Here is a 16,780-nt window from a genome sequence, read left to right on the forward strand (position 1 = left end):
TGCATTCTGCCATCTCACCACCAGATGTCTCTAAATTCTACACACTGGTCCTTTAAAAGGTGTGACAGGCCTTATCATTCAATTTAATCTGTATCAATACATGGTGCAATTAGGATTCATATTTTATGTCATGATCGTCTCTGTTGAATACACTGTGAGCCATACTTTAAGAGTAGCCTTCAAAATGTTTGAAAACACAGGCCTATACCTGCACGCCAACCTGTTCACATGCTGATAGCTGTTATATTTATTTGCTAATGTTTATTTAACATGACTGTAATTTTAGTACTTTATCTCTTTGATAGGCCTGTTAACCAGTTGTGAACTGTGAGGTATGAGAGCTAAACCTGCAACTAACAAGACAAATTATGTTTCCTTCCCCACGGTGGCTGTGACCTCAGTCTGAACTGTAACAAGAAGTCAGAAGTCTAGTGGGGATAAATAAAAAAGACAAAGAGGAAAAGAGAAAAGCTCTGCTTTGAGAAAATGTGTTTTGTCAGACTGTTGGTGAAGTTTTCAGAGAGTTCAAACAGAAAGATGCTCTGGACCAGAAAACATCATATTGAAAGTGAAAGTAAAAATCGGCAAGTCATACCCTTGTCGTCACAAAGAGAAGTCATTATCAGAGAGTTCAAACAGGAAGATGCTCTGGAACAGAACACATCATATTGAAAGTGAAAGTAAAAATCGGCAAGTCTTACCCTTGTCGTCACAAAGAGAAGTCATTGTCTCTTTGAGACTCAGAGTGGACAGTCTGTGTGCCTTCGTGAAGACGGTAAGCATAAGTTTTCATTATCCTCAATGTGCTTTCACTTCATTTCTTTATGGTATATTTACATGGCTGCTCACTGTTTTTCTATGTCTGTCTAATGTGCTTTCACTGCATGTTTGTTACAGCAATAAAACTCTCCCAATTTCTGTTTCATTCACTCAATCAGTGAATCTGTTAATCAAATTTTACTTTCAGTTTAGCTTGTTTAACACTGGTATTTAGGTTTTTTTTCATAATGAAGGTTTTTTTATAACTCAGTTCCACCAAAAATCGTGTTTTTGGGTTGGATAGAAGCTTTAAATGAAATAAAGGCTCTTTTGCTGTTGGAGGACATGAAGTCATTTTGTTGCAGTAATAAGTACAAACTTTTCTGTTTCACTCACTGCAAAGCGACACTGTAATGTTATCTTGAAATATTATTCATTAACACCTTTATAACAAAGCGTCCAGTCATTTGGCTTCAAAGTGAAAATGAAGAAATTCATTCAAATGTGAGTTTTACTGTAACTGTTTCATTTTTCAGCCATGGGAGACGACCTGTCCAAATCTCAGCCACCCCCTCCCCCTCCATTTCCATGTAAGATTATTTAAAGAAATCTTGGCTCTTATTTATGGAATATTACAAATTGCTGCATTTGGCTTCAAAGTGAAAATGAAGAAATTCATTCAAATGTGAGTTTTACTGTAACTGTTTTATTTTTCAGCCATGAGAGACTACCTGTCCAAATATGAGTCACCCCCTCCCCCTCCATCTCCATGTAAGATTATTTAAAGAAATCATGGCTCTTATTTATGGAAAATTGCAAATTGCTGCATGATGACTAGGTTTTCATCATCCTTTGTCCTTTCTGAACATGTGCTGCTTTCATCAGTTTTCAGCGAACCATGGAGGAAAATAAACTGGAGGTGAGTGTCTGCACCTTCAGTTTGACCTTTGACAGTCTGTCACAGCACAAACAGCTGAAGTCAGTTTGTTTGTTGACATCCTGATTAACTTCCTAGTTTTTGTGTGAATTCTGGGCATCAAACAAAAACTTAAACCTCAACTTTGAGAGCACAAATAATGTGTTCAAAAGTATTGTGATGGAACTGTTTGTTACTGGGCTCCATGTCTTACAGTAACATCCTGAGTCTTTTCTATTTGTTGTCGGTGTTGTTGAAGTCTAACGTGATGCATGTTTCCCTCCCTGAGCAGAGACAATCAGAGCGCTTTGCAGTATGTGAAAGAGTACAGACCTCAGAGTGGAAACCAGCAGCTCAGGATTCTTCTTCATGGGCCTGCTGGAGCAGGAAAGTCCAGCTTCATCAACTCCGTCCAAAGTATCTTACATGGCAGAATGTACGCACAGGCTTTGGTGGATAACACCTTTCATCTCTCTTTTACCAAAAAGGTATGAAGAACTTTTGAATGTGTTAAGAAAACATCCTAAATTCATCATGTCATAGAAAAGCTTTGCAAACCTTTATGAAACTCACTTTTGTATTACATTTAACATTATATAGTCTAAGTTTCTCCAATGGGTTTCTGCCTTTGCAGTTGAAGGGAATTAAAATATAAATATAAGGGAATTAAAACTGTGGAAACGTCATTGCATCATATTGTAAGATAACAGCAGAACAATCCACCAACAAAGCTGTTACCAGTTATAAAACTAGTAACAGCTACCACCAGTGGCCAATAGTCAGGAAGAACATTGTAGCAGACCAATGACAGGATGATTTGATGGTAAATATGTGATTTTGGTGATTTTTAGTGATTTCATAAATTAAAAATCTCACTCAGTATTAAATTCATCTGCTGATCATTGACTGTCAAGAAAGCAGACTCACAGAATGAAGAGCTGAACAAAATGGATGACTCCAAAACAAAGACAGAGTCTTATAAGGTTTCCCATAATGCTCGCTGGGTATCGTCTATGTTTGCTCTATAATGGTCAAAGTAACTGCATTTTTTTATATTTACTTTATAGTACACAACCTACAAGATCCAAAAAGGAAGGCCAGGCACCTTTTATCCCTTTGTCTTCAATGACATCATGGGCCTGGAGCAGCATGGAGGTGTCCATGTGGAAGACATCAAACTGGCTTTGAAGGGACACGTGATGGATGGTTACACGGTACAGTTGCTGCAAACTTTGCAGATTTTTTTCTCCAAAATTAGGTCATGTGATACTTTGGAATTATATCTATTTATTTATACATTTTGCAACTGTCATTTAAAAGCATTTAAATCTCTTTTCCAGTTCAATCCTCATTCTAAGTTGTCAGTGGATGATAGATTCTACAAAAAATCTCCGACTGCCAACGACAAAGTGCATGTTCTGGTTTGTGTCATTGATGCGAACAAACTATCCATCATGAAGGAGGAAGTTCTGCAGAAGATTCGGGACATCAGGGCAGAAGCCAGTGACCTGGGTGAGAGCAGAAATCAGTTTTTTTCTGTCCTACACTGATCAAACACTTACTTCCTGTAGCTGTTTGTAGTCTTAATAGTCACAGAGAAACAGCTGTGATCCATTTGCAGTTTGTCAGTTACAGGACTCACTAGTTTTTGACATGTTGTTCTGACAGGGATTCCTCAAGTGGTCATTGTCACCAAACCTGATGAGCTCAGTCCTGAAATCAAAGCAGATGTAAAGAACGTCTACAAGGTCAAGTACCTGAAGGAGAAGGTATGCTTAATAAGTAATAATATGAGCTATAAATATTAGTATTCTGATGTCCAAACTCGGGGAACTGGCCAATTCCAAGTCCTGATCTGATTCCAGTGAAATGTTTTTCCCAAACATAAAATCTATAAACCTCTATCTGAAATAAGATCAGATGTGAGGGAGCATGAGCTGTAATTGCACCTTCACCTTCTCAATATCCTTTTTAAGCAAGTCTGTATATTGTGCAAAAATCATGAGAATCAATCATTAGAGCATATCAACCTGATATAAGGAGACAAACATCATGACATTCACCTTTTCTAATACATGAAACATACAGTTCCTGCTGTAGGATTACTGAAGTTGCGTATGGATACCGACGGAGCTGCTGGGAATGAACAAACGTTTTCATATGATGCATGACTTGTCAAAAGATCCCCATTCTCTATCATATATAAAGCACTTTGAGTAAAGAAGACTTTTAACATCTAGTCCTATGAACATGAGCTTTTGCCATATATCAAGTTGTAATGATGATTATTGTGAGCTGCTGTTTTGGAAGCAGGATGGGCGTCCGGATGTGGGCAGTTAGAAGCTAGGCGTATCTCCTCGACACCAGCTTAAACAGTTTTCAGATTTCCAACCTACGAGGGTAATACTCGGGACCCTTTGAACAGAGGTCCAGTTCTTCCTATGCAGGGGTAACTCCAGATCTTAACAGACCACATCGGAGGGCAGACGTGTTTATTGTTGTTCCATACAGCAACACACAAAGACGAGGTAAAAAGTCGGCTGTTATAAGTCCTGTTTCCATTGAGATGTGTTGCAAATTTAGTCAAATTTTGAAAAAATCAGCAAAAGAAACAGCTAATTTATCCACCTTTCCATCCAATCCCATTATGCGAATATTACAAGTTGGTTAATCAACATAGTCAGTAGGTGGCGTTAATCCTCCAGTCGTGTGTCGTATCATAAAAAAGCTCCAGTTAAAGCTCAAATGATGGAAAGCAATGTGGAAAACATGACAGATGTTTTCTAACAATGATTCTTGCAAACGTTATTTATTTACTCAGCCTTTTCCCTAAAGAGAGGTACAATACAAGATAACTGCTCAAATGACAATGATGATGAACACCTTCAGCCTTTCCTCTAACAAACGATTGCTGGCAGAGCTGGTTTCACATACTATGCCATTTTAAGATGGAATGAACTAAAAACTGACCTAAAACTCATGTTTTTGTTTTGTAATTCTTGTCTTCCTTGTTTATTTTGTAATTATGTTGTTTCTATCTACTTTTTAAAACACAGTTGGAGACGTTCAGTGCACAAGTGGGAATTCCTATGAACTGCATCTTCCCCATGAAGAACTACCATGAAGAAATTGACATCGACAGTGATGTTGACTCACTGATCCTGAGCGCACTGAGAAACATCATCAACTTTGGAGATGACAACCTCAACTTCAACCAGAGTGCTGCATGTTTCAAGAAAGCATAAAAAGGCTGTGTTTCATGATGTCAGCTAACAATCTCCAACATATAACCAGCAGGCTTTTTTGTTTCTATGTTTTATAGTTTAAAGTCCCTGAAAACTTGCTTTCAAATATTTAGTATTTCTCAGTAACATTAAAGGTCCATGTGTTGGGTTTAGTGCCATCTAGCAATGAGGTTGCAGACTGCAACCAGCATAAAACGCCTCGTCTCACCCTCCCCTACAGTGAAAGGTGCTCTCAAGAGTCAGTGTTTGGTTTGTCCATTCTGGGCTGCTGTAGAAACATGGCAGTGCAACATGTAGAAGAGGATTATGAAGAGTTTAACACTCAAAAACTCACATCTTTCAGACTGTGTGGGTGAAGTATGACCAGTTTTAAAGGACATGAAATAAGGGACATAATGTTTCTTTTAACTAAGTCCTTTTCAAATCAGTGAGGAGAGCACAGAGAAAATGAGAAATAGAAGTTGTGAAATAAATGCAGCTGTTCGATTTTTTTCAAAACATAGTGTTTATTTCTAGATATTTCAGAACATCTACAAAAAGCAGGGAAAATGCCAAATCTTGAGGGAACCCAACTTGTAACTTAAGTTTAAATCTACATGCAGGCAGTCAAGGCTAAGGCCAGCTCTTTGAAAGCAAAATCCAAACACATGCAGATTGTGCACTCAAATTACTAGCATTGCTGCACTAGCCGCTTAGCATTACAAGTTAGCTATCAAGCTTTTATGTATTTACAGCCAGAAAATCGATGTCAATCAATATCTGTGCTGTGTGGTCAGAAATGTTGACCTCTGATGTTTTACATGAGGGGCGGAAGTATGTTCCACCAATGATAGCATTTATGCTATCTCCCCTCAAAAACACAAATAAATCATGCTGTGTAAATGATGTGTTCATATCCTTCGAATGATACACAAATAAACAAAGTGCTGATTTTATATGTGCTTTTGTGTTTTATTTATATAATACAGGGATGTTCACTGCATTTCACTTTCAGCCAGATATCTGATTCTGACCACCAAGTTTTAGTCACTTACTGAAGGAACTAGTTCACCCAGCCCTTTTTTAGGCCTTATTTTAGTCTAAAGATGAGCTTATTTTAAATGAACAACAACAAAAAATAATAATCCAACTGAAATTGTATTTAAGAATTAATTTTTTACCAGAAACACATATTTGTTTTTTTGGTCAAAACTCTCGTGAATAAAAAACAAAATTGAATTTTTGTTGTCAATTTTTGGCACTGACTAATGTTGGTACTGTGCTTTAAAGCAATATTATGCAACTACTCCACCTCAAAATAACATCTTCAAACTTATTTTGAATGTGCACTGGCTTAAAATAGGAGAATGGTACCTGTTTCATTCCCACGCTGTGCCCTGAACACCTGTTCTTGTGCTATGTAATTTGGGTTAGCAGGTATGATCTCCCATAAAAAGTGCGTAACACTCTACGGTTCGACATCACACAACACCAACTATTGATTGATTTTGGTGAAACTGGATCATATTTTATGGAAAAATGTTTTCTGCTCTTTCCTTTGATGTCATGCAGCTGCTCTGCTTCTTGGTGATTTACAGAAGTTTCTGAGCGACAGTGTGCTGGACTTGTTGCTACATTAACCACTAACTGCTGCTAACTGGAGCTACCATTAGCTAGTTAGCTCAGTTAGCAAACCGTGCATCTACCTGATTCTGCCAAGACCAGGCTTGGAGCTTGGAGGACCAAGGGAGTGGTTGTGTTCACATTGCTAGCACAGGAGCTTTGGACTACAGGGAGGAGGAGGATTTCAAGGCCCAGGGTGGAGGGAACCAACGGGTGGTGGTGAATGGTGAATGTTTGCATTGAGCGGTGAGTTAGCAGGCAATGGAACCTCAAACTCAGCAGCCTCTACGGACATGGCACAGATGAAGAGACCAAAGAAGACGTTGACAGAGGATGCTAAACAGAGAAAAAGGCAAGAGTACATCCAGAAGTAGGTTTTAGTCATTGGTGAGAGCTTCACAGAATAAAAGGCTATAAGACAGAGGCCAAGCTGGCCCTGCCGTTGTTGGACGAAGTAATATCAGCCACCTTGTCAGGTGTTGTGTTTTTGTACTTGTTTGGCTGTCAGCACAGTTGTCAACTTGCTAGTTTTGGATTATGAGTAATGTAATCATACAGCTGTCCACATTTATGACAGCGGTGTGTAAGTGAATTGCAGTAAGAAACTGTAAAGGCAGCACATCTCAAAAAATACAAATTGTTTGCTTTAATGGCGAAATATCTGTGTGAGTGGGAAAATGTCTGTGAATGTCTTCCGAAAGGCTTCTTCAGTTCTTCAGAACTCTTCCTCTTGGATGAGACGCGAAACGTCTTCTAGAACCACAAGCACAAGCACAACCCTACTCAATTACGACATAACGTGTTAACGTTATTTGGTCAATGAACAACTGGACAATTTTGATTGTCTAAAGCGTTTTCTGGACACAAAGGTCACATCATTTTCTCAACCCAACCCAAAGCTGAAGCACTAGAATGTTTTTTCAAATGCACAACAGCTTAATTTTACTGATATTTCATTTACTACAGGTTTGAATCCGTCACAGTAACTATGAAGAATATCTCGTCTGGTCATATATTTGGATTTTCATTTGTTTTTCATTTGTTTTCTGTCCACCTGCACATTATGGGTGGCTGTGTATATCTGAAGTGAAACGCAAAAAAAGCAAATAAAACATTTCACGTAAGGCACATAAATACTGGACGGATTTAGTTTAAATGGTTTTGTTTCTTTACGTTGATATTTGAAAATTGGGGAATCCACATTAAACTTAAAGACAAAAATCACAATGCATTGTTTGGCTGTTAGAGTGACATCTGTCTGTGCTGTTTGGTACCTTTCAGCAGATCAGTAGTTCCTGTCAAAGAAACAAAACAATAACTAAAAAGGCCTGCAAACACATGTTCTGTATATTGTCTCAGTTAAAACAAATAGTTACTTTTTAGAGTCTGAGTGATGTTTTTAATCAACAGTTAGCTAACAAGGTAGCAAACTACCAAATGCCAGCTAGCTAGCCAACAAGCAAGCTAGCTTGCTAGCATTAGCAGTTTATACAGATTTTGGCAGATCATTTGGCAGAATATGGCGGAATTGGAATTTAATATTTACATTTTTGTGTTTTCATTAGTGGATAATCACATGAAAATTAGAATCATTGCGTTTTCATTCCCTCAGACTGAGTGCGGGTCCTCTTTCATGGAGTCCGCATGTTGCATCACCATGTTTCTGCAGCCACCTGTAACAGACAAACTAAACACTAGCTGTGTCCCAATTCAGCGGCTGCATCCTTCGGAGGACCCAGCCTACGCGGTCTCCGGAGGCTGGGTCCTTCGGAGGCTCCTCCGTCGGCTGCATCAACTATCGGTAAATGGAACGGTCTAGCCTTCGGAGCATTTCGTGATTGCGTCACGACGTCACAACTTCTTCCCTCCTAACCCGGGAAAAACACACGCACAGGGTGCAGAGATGCGCCCGTACAGCTCCTATCGCTTGAAAGAGGATCGAAATGTAGCCTGTTATACAACTTACAAATTCACCTGATGTGAATATCTTCACAGTTACAATAGGATATTAGTTGACATGCGAGCTTGTAACATTTGTAAGTGAAGGGTTTTAATAAGGCTAACAGTTAACTCAGCTCCTCATATCAACAGGTCGCCATTATTAAAAAAAAAAAAAACAATCGGTGCGCAAAGCATCTTGGGATATGGGAGGCCGTGAAGGATAGTAGCGATGCGTCCTCCGAATACAGGGAAAAGGAGGACGCATTTGTCGGCTGCATTTGGAGGATCTTTCGAATTTGGACGAATTGGGACAGCCTTTGCGCAGCATTATGACGTACTCGGCCTTCAAATCCATCCTCCGAAGGATGCAGCCCCTGAATTGGGACACAGCTATCGACTCTACAGAGCACCTTTGTGTTGTGTTTTTCACAGTCACCATCGGGGAGGGTTCAGTGAAAGGTATTCAGTTGGTTGCATTCTGCCATCTCACCACCAGATGTCTCTAAATTCTACACACTGGTCCTTTAAAAGGTGTGACAGGCCTTATCATTGAATTTAATCTGTATCAATACATGGTGCAATTAGGATTCATATTTTATGTCATGATCGTCTCTGTTGAATACACTGTGAGCCATACTTTAAGAGTAGCCTTCAAAATGTTTGAAAACACAGGCCTATACCTGCACGCCAACCTGTTCACATGCTGATAGCTGTTATATTTATTTTCTTATATTTACTTACCATGACTGTAATTTTATTACTTTATCTCTTTGATAGGCCTGTTAACCAGTTGTGAACTGTGAGGTATGAGAGCTAAACCTGCAACTAACAACACAAATTATGTTTCCTTCCCCACGGTGGCTGTGACCTCAGTCTGAACTGTAACAAGAAGTCAGAAGTCTAGTGGTGATAAAAATCAGTTTCAATCAAATAAAAAAGACAAAGAGGAAAAGAGAAAAGCTCTGCTTTGAGAAAATGTGCTGCGCTGTCGACTGTTGGTGAAGTTTTCAGAGCGTTCAAACAGAAACATGTTCAGGAAAACTAAACATCCTGTTGAATGTGAAAGTAAAAATCGAGTCTTGCCCTTATTGTCACATTGTCACAAAGAGACTCAGAGCGGACATTTTGTGTGCCTTCGTGAAGACGGTAAGCATAAGTTTTCATTATCCTCAATGTGCTTTTACTTCATTTCTTTATGGTATATTTACATGGCTGCTCGCTGTTTTTCTGTATCTGTCTGATGTGCTTTCACTGCATGGCTCATGAAGATAGCTGCTGATTGCAGGAGTTCAGTGTGTGTGATGAAAGTAATAAAGTTTATCATCATACACTCATTTTTATTAGTGTGAAGGACAAGATTTCATAACAATGTTCATGAACTGATGTCATATGACAAAATTTAAGAAGCTTTATGAATTTAAGGTTTTGTTTCTGTTTAGTATGATTTAGTTTCACTTGATTTATTTAAACCCTGTTTTTTGTTGTTTCTGTAGTTAATTGTAGTTTTTCTGATTACTGATCATTTTGATGTGTTCAGCTAAGTTTGTTACAGCAATAAAACTCTCCCAAACTCTGCTCCATACACTGAATTATACATACTCTCGCTAGACTCTTTTCTTCTGTGGTTCCCCGGTGGCAGAACGAGTTACCAAACTCCATTCGTTCTGCAGAGTCCCTCTCAATCTTTAGAAAAAGACTAAAGACCAAGCTCTTCACTGAACACCTTGTTTCAAAAAAAAAAAAAAAAATACTCTTGGTCGACTGTATGCACTTTTTGCACTTCTTCGTAGCACCTATGTCCAGTTGGACCAGAAAGTTGCATTAAGGCACTTTCTCTTGTTGTTCTCTCCCGTCTAGAACCTTGCTTGTGATGTATTAAAATCTCATATGTACATCGCTTTGGATAAAAGCGTCTGCCAAATGACAAATTGTAATTGAATTGGTGAATCTGTTTAACATTTTATTGCAGTAATAAGTACAAACTCTTCTGTTTCACTCACTGCAAACCGACACTGTAATGTTATCTTGAACTATTATTCATTAACACCTTTATAACAAAGCATCCAGTCATTTGGCTTCAAAGTGAAAATGAAGAAATTCATTCAAATGTGAGTTTTACTGTAACTGTTTCATTTTTCAGCCATGGGAGACGACCTGTCCAAATCTCAGCCACCCCCTCCCCCTCCATTTCCATGTAAGATTATTTAAAGAAATCTTGGCTCTTATTTATGGAAAATTACAAATTGCTGCATTTGGCTTCAAAGTGAAAATGAAGAAATTCATTCAAATGTGAGTTTTACTGTAACTGTTTTATTTTTCAGCCATGAGAGACTACCTGTCCAAATATGAGTCACCCCCTCCCCCTCCATCTCCATGTAAGATTATTTAAAGAAATCATGGCTCTTATTTATGGAAAATTGCAAATTGCTGCATGATGACTAGGTTTTCATCATCCTTTGTCCTTTCTGAACATGTGCTGCTTTCATCAGTTTTCAGCGAACCATGGAGGAAAATAAACTGGAGGTGAGTGTCTGCACCTTCAGTTTGACCTTTGACAGTCTGTCACAGCACAAACAGCTGAAGTCAGTTTGTTTGTTGACATCCTGATGAACTTCCCAGTTTTCCTGTGAATTCTGGGCATCAAACAAAAACTTAAACCTCAACTTTGAGAGCACAAATAATGTGTTCAAAAGTAATGTGATGGAACTGTTTGTTACTGGGCTCCATGTCTTACAGTAACATCCTGAGTCTTTTCTATTTGTTGTCGGTGTTGTTGAAGTCTAACGTGATGCATGTTTCCCTCCCTGAGCAGAAACAATCAGAGCGCTTCGCAGTATGTGAAAGAATACAGACCTCAGAGTGGAAACCAGCAGCTCAGGATTCTTCTTCATGGGCCTATTGGAGCAGGAAAGTCCAGCTTCATCAACTCCGTCCAAAGTGTCTTACATGGCAGAATGTACGCACAGGCTTTGGTGGATAACACTTCTCATCTCTCTTTTACCAAAAAGGTATGAAGAACTTTTGAATGTGTTAAGAAAACATCCTAAATTCTTCATGTCATAGAAAAGCTTTGCAAACCTTTATGAAACTCACATTTGTATTACATTTAACATTATATAGTCTAAGTTTCTCCAATGGGTTTCTGCCTTTGCAGTTGAAGGGAATTAAAATATAAATATAAGGGAATTAAAACTGTGGAAACATCTTTGCATCATATTGTAAGATAACAGCAGAACAATCCACCAACAAAGCTGTTACCAGTTATAAAACTAGTAACAGCTACCACCAGTGGCCAATAGTCAGGAAGAACATTGAAGCAGACCAATGACAGGATGATTTGATGGTAAATATGTGATTTTGGTGATTTTTAGTGATTTCATAAATTAAAAATCTCACTCAGTATTAAATTCATCTGCTGATCATTGACTGTCAAGAAAGCAGACTCACAGAATGAAGAGCTGAACAAAATGGATGACTCCAAAACAAAGACAGAGTCTTATATGGTTTCCCATAATGCTCGCTGGGTATCGTCTATGTTTGCTCTCTAATGGTCAAAGTAACTGCATTTTTTTATATTTACTTTATAGTACACAACCTACAAGATCCAAAAAGGAAGGCCAGGCACCTTTTATCCCTTTGTCTTCAATGACATCATGGGCCTGGAACCGCATGGAGGTGTCCACGTGGAAGACATCAAACTGGCTTTGAAGGGACACGTGATGGATGGTTACACGGTACAGTTGCTGCAAACTTTGCAGATTTTTTTCTCCAAAATTAGGTCATGTGATACTTTTGAATTATATCTATTTATTTATACATTTTGTAACTGTCATTTAAAAGCATTTAAATCTCTTTTCCAGTTCAATCCTCATTCTAAGTTGTCAGTGGATGATAGATTCTACAAAAAATCTCCGACTGCCAACGACAAAGTGCATGTTCTGGTTTGTGTCATTGATGCGAACAAACTATCCATCATGAAGGAGGAAGTTCTGCAGAAGATTCGGGACATCAGGGCAGAAGCCAGTGACCTGGGTGAGAGCAGAAATCTCTGTTTTTTTCTGTCCTACACTGGTCAAACACTTACTTCCTGTAGCTGTTTGTAGTCTTAATAGTCACAGAGAAACAGCTGTGATCCATTTGCAGTTTGTCAGTTACAGGACTCACTAGTTTTTGACATGTTGTTCTGACAGGGATTCCTCAAGTGGTCATTGTCACCAAACCTGATCACGTCTGTCCTGAAATCAAAGCAGATGTAAAGAACGTCTACAAGGTCAAGTACCTGAAGGAGAAGGTATGCTTAATAAGTAATAATATGAGTTAGAAATATTAGTATTCTGATGTCCAAACTCGGGGAAGTGGCCAATTCCAAGTCCTGATCTGATTCCAGTGAAATGTTTTTCCCAAACATAAAATCTATAAACCTCTATCTGAAATAAGATCAGATGTGAGGGAGCATGAGCTGTAATTGTACCTTCACCTTCTCAATATCCTTTTTAAGCAAGTCTGTATATTGTGCAAAAATCATGAGAATCAATCATTACAGCATATCAACCTGATATAAGGAGACAAACACCATGACATTCACCTTTTCTAATACATGAAACATACAGTTCCTGCTGTAGGATTACTGAAGTTGCGTATGGATACCGACTGAGCTGCTGGGAATGAACAAACATTTTCATATGATGTATGACTTGTCAAAAGAGTTGAGATCCCCATTCTCTATCATATATAAAGCACTTTGAGTAAAGAAGACTTTTAACATTTAGTCCTATGAACATGAGCTTTTGCCATATATCAAGTTGTAATGATGATTATTGTGAGCTGCTGTTTTGGAAGCAGGATGGGCGTCCCGATGTGGGCAGTTAGAAGCTAGGCGTATCTCCTCGACACCAGCTTAAACAGTTTTCAGATTTCCAACCTACGAGGGTAATACTCGGGACCCTTTGAACAGAGGTCCAGTTCTTCCTATGCAGGGGTAACTCCAGATCTTAACAGACCACATCGGAGGGCAGGCGTGTTTATTGTTGTTCCATACAGCAACACACAAAGACGAGGTAAAAAGTCGGCTGTTATAAGTCCTGTTTCCATTGAGATGTGTTGCAAATTTAGTCAAATTTTGAAAAAATCAGCAAAAGAAACAGCTAATTTATCCACCTTTCCATCCAATCCCATTATGCGAATATTACAAGTTGGTTAATCAACATAATCAGTAGGTGGCGTTAATCCTCCAGTCGTGTGTCGTATCATAAAAAAGCTCCAGTTAAAGCTCAAATGATGGAAAGCAATGTGGAAAACATGACAGATGTTTTCTAACAATGATTCATGCAAACGTTATTTATTTACTCAGCCTTTTCCCTACAGAGAGGTACAATACAAGATAACTGCTCAAATGACAATGATGATGAACACTTTCAGCCTTTCCTCTAACAAACGATTGTTGGCAGAGCTGGTTTCACATACTATGCCATTTTAAGATGGAATGAACTAAAAACTGACCTAAAACTCATGTTTTTGTTTTGTAATTCTTGTCTTCCTTGTTTATTTTGTAATTATGTTGTTTCTATCTACTTTTTAAAACACAGTTGGAGACGTTCAGTGCACAAGTGGGAATTCCTATGAACTGCATCTTCCCCGTGAAGAACTACCATGAAGAAATTGACATCGACAGTGATGTTGACTCACTGATCCTGAGCGCACTGAGAAACATCATCAACTTTGGAGATGACAACCTCAACTTCAACCAGAGTGCTGCATGATTTAAGAAAGCATAAAAAGGCTGTGTTTCATGATGTCAGCTAACAATCTCCAACATATAACCAGCAGGCTTTTTTGTTTCTATGTTTTATAGTTTAAAGTCCCTGAAAACTTGCTTTCAAATATTTAGTATTTCTCAGTAACATTAAAGGTCCATGTGTTGGGTTTAGTGCCATCTAGCAATGAGGTTGCAGACTGCAACCAACGTGAAACGCCTCGTCTCACCCTCCCCTACAGTGAAAGGTGCTCTCAAGAGTCAGTGTTTGGTTTGTCCATTCTGGGCTGCTGTAGAAACATGGCAGTGCAACATGTAGAAGAGGATTATGAAGAGTTTAACTGTCAAAAACTCACATCTTTCAGACTGTGTGGGTGGAGTATGACCAGTTTTAAAGGACATGAAATAAGGGACATAATGTTTCTTTTAACCAAGTCCTTTTCAAATCAGTGAGGAGAGCACAGAGAAAATGAGAAATAGAAGTTGTGAAATAAATGCAGCTGTTCGATTTTTTTCAAAACATAGTGTTTATTTCTGGATATTTCAGAACATCTACAAAAAGCAGGGAAAATGCCAAATCTTGAGGGAACCCAACTTGTAACTTAAGTTTAAATTTACATGCAAGCAGTCAAGGCTAAGGCCAGCTCTTTGAAAGCAAAATCCAAACATATGCAGATTATGCACTCAAATTACTAGCATTGCTACACTAGCCGCTTAGCATTACAAGTTAGCTATCAAGCTTTTATGTATTTACAGCCAGAAAATCGATGTCAATCAATATCTGTGCTGTATGGTCAGAAATGTTGACCTCTGATGTTTTACATGAGGGGCAGAAATATGTTCCACCAATGATAGTATTTATGCTATCTCCCCTCAAAAACACAAATAAATCATGCTGTGTAAATGATGTGTTCATATCCTTCAAATGATACACAAATAAATGAAGTGCTGAGTTTATATGTGCTTTTGTGTTTTATTTATATAATGCAGGGATGTTCACTGCATTTCACTTTCAACCAGATATCTGATTCTGATCACCAAGTTTTAGTCACTTACTGAAGGAACTTGTTCACCCAGTCCTTTTTTAGGCCTTATTTTAGTCTAAAGATGATCTTATTTGAAATGAACAAAAACAAAAAATAATAATCCAACTGAAATTGTATTTAAGAATTAATTTTTTACCAGAAACACATATTTGTTTTTTTGGTCAAAACTCTCATGAATAAAAAACAAAATTAAATTTTTGTTGTCAATTTTTGGCACTGACTAATGTTGGTACTGTGCTTTAAAGCAATATTATGCAACTACTCCACCTCAAAATAACATCTTCAAACTTATTTTGAATGTGCACTGGCTTAAAATAGGAGAATGGTACCTGTTTCATTCCCACGCTGTGCCCTGAACACCTGTTCTTGCGCTATGTAATTTGGGTTAAAGGGTATGATCTCCCATAAAAAGTGCGTAACGCTCTACGGCTCTACATCACACAACACCAACTATTGATTGATTTTGGTGAAACTGGATCATATTTTATGGAAAAATGTTTTCTGCTCTTTCCTTTGATGTCATGCAGCTGCTCTGCTTCTTGGTGATTTACAGAAGTTTCTGAGTGACAGTGTGCTGGACTTGTTGCTACATTAACCACTAACTGCTGCTAACTGGAGCTACCATTAGCTAGTTAGCTCAGTTAGCAAACCGTACATCTACCTGATTCTGCCAAGACCAGGCTTGGAGCTTGGAGGACCAAGGGAGTGGTTGTGTTCACATTGCTAGCACAGGAGCTTTGGACTACAGGGAGGAGGAGGATTTCAAGGCCCAGGGTGGAGGGAACCAACGGGTGGTGGTGAATGGTGAATGTTTGCATTGAGCGGTGAGTTAGCAGGCAATGGAACCTCAACCTCAGCAGCCTCTACGGACATGGCAGAGATGAAGAGACCAAAGAAGACGTTGACAGAGGATGCTAAACAGAGAAAAAGGCAAGAGTACATCCAGAAGTAGGTTTTAGTCATTGGTGAGAGCTTCACAGAATAAAAGGCTATAAGACAGAGGCCAAGCTGGCCCTGCCGTTGTTGGACGAAGTAATATCAGCCACCTTGTCAGGTGTTGTGTTTTTGTACTTGTTTGGCTGTCAGCACAGTTGTGAACTTGCTAGTTTTGGATTATGAGTAATGTAATCATACAGCTGTCCACATTTATGACAGTGGTGTGTAAGTGAATTGCAGTAAGAAACTGTAAAGGCAGCACATCTGTTTGCTTTAATGGCGAAATATCTGTGTGAGTGGGAAAATGTCTGTGAATGTCTTCCGAAAGGCTTCTTCAGTTCTTCAGAACTCTTCCTCTTGGATGAGACGCGAAACGTCTTCTAGAACCACAAGCACAAGCACAACCCAACTCAATTACGACATAACGTGTTAACGTTATTTGGTCAATGAACAACTGGACAATTTTGATTGTCTAAAGCGTTTTCTGGACACAAAGGTCACATCATTTTCTCAACCCAACCCAAAGCTGAAGCACTAGAATGTTTTTTCAAATGCACAACAGCTTAATTTTACTGATATTTCA

General features: G+C 38.6%; 3 protein-coding genes across 3 annotated transcripts in view; all 3 read left to right on the forward strand.

Annotated features, from left to right (window-relative positions):
- The window catches only part of LOC143336207 (interferon-induced protein 44-like), a 36,444-nt gene that overhangs the window by 14,533 nt on the left and 5,131 nt on the right, over positions 1–16,780 (forward strand). The gene's annotated exons all lie outside the window — the stretch shown is intronic.
- LOC143336205 (interferon-induced protein 44-like) lies at positions 731–5,854 on the forward strand. Its single transcript, XM_076756189.1, has 9 exons — positions 731–775; positions 1,296–1,349; positions 1,477–1,530; positions 1,645–1,678; positions 1,968–2,163; positions 2,743–2,889; positions 3,016–3,187; positions 3,344–3,444; positions 4,732–5,854. The coding sequence occupies exons 2-9, from the start codon at positions 1,298–1,300 to the stop codon at positions 4,918–4,920; spliced, it is 945 nt and encodes a 314-aa protein (XP_076612304.1). The 5' UTR covers positions 731–775; positions 1,296–1,297; the 3' UTR covers positions 4,921–5,854.
- On the forward strand, positions 9,580–15,172 carry LOC143336206 (interferon-induced protein 44-like). Its single transcript, XM_076756190.1, has 9 exons — positions 9,580–9,609; positions 10,604–10,657; positions 10,785–10,838; positions 10,953–10,986; positions 11,276–11,471; positions 12,051–12,197; positions 12,324–12,495; positions 12,654–12,754; positions 14,049–15,172. The coding sequence occupies exons 2-9, from the start codon at positions 10,606–10,608 to the stop codon at positions 14,220–14,222; spliced, it is 930 nt and encodes a 309-aa protein (XP_076612305.1). The 5' UTR covers positions 9,580–9,609; positions 10,604–10,605; the 3' UTR covers positions 14,223–15,172.

This window comes from Chaetodon auriga, chromosome 18 (assembly GCF_051107435.1).
Source record: "Chaetodon auriga isolate fChaAug3 chromosome 18, fChaAug3.hap1, whole genome shotgun sequence".
In the NCBI taxonomy this organism is placed as follows: domain Eukaryota; kingdom Metazoa; phylum Chordata; class Actinopteri; order Chaetodontiformes; family Chaetodontidae; genus Chaetodon; species Chaetodon auriga.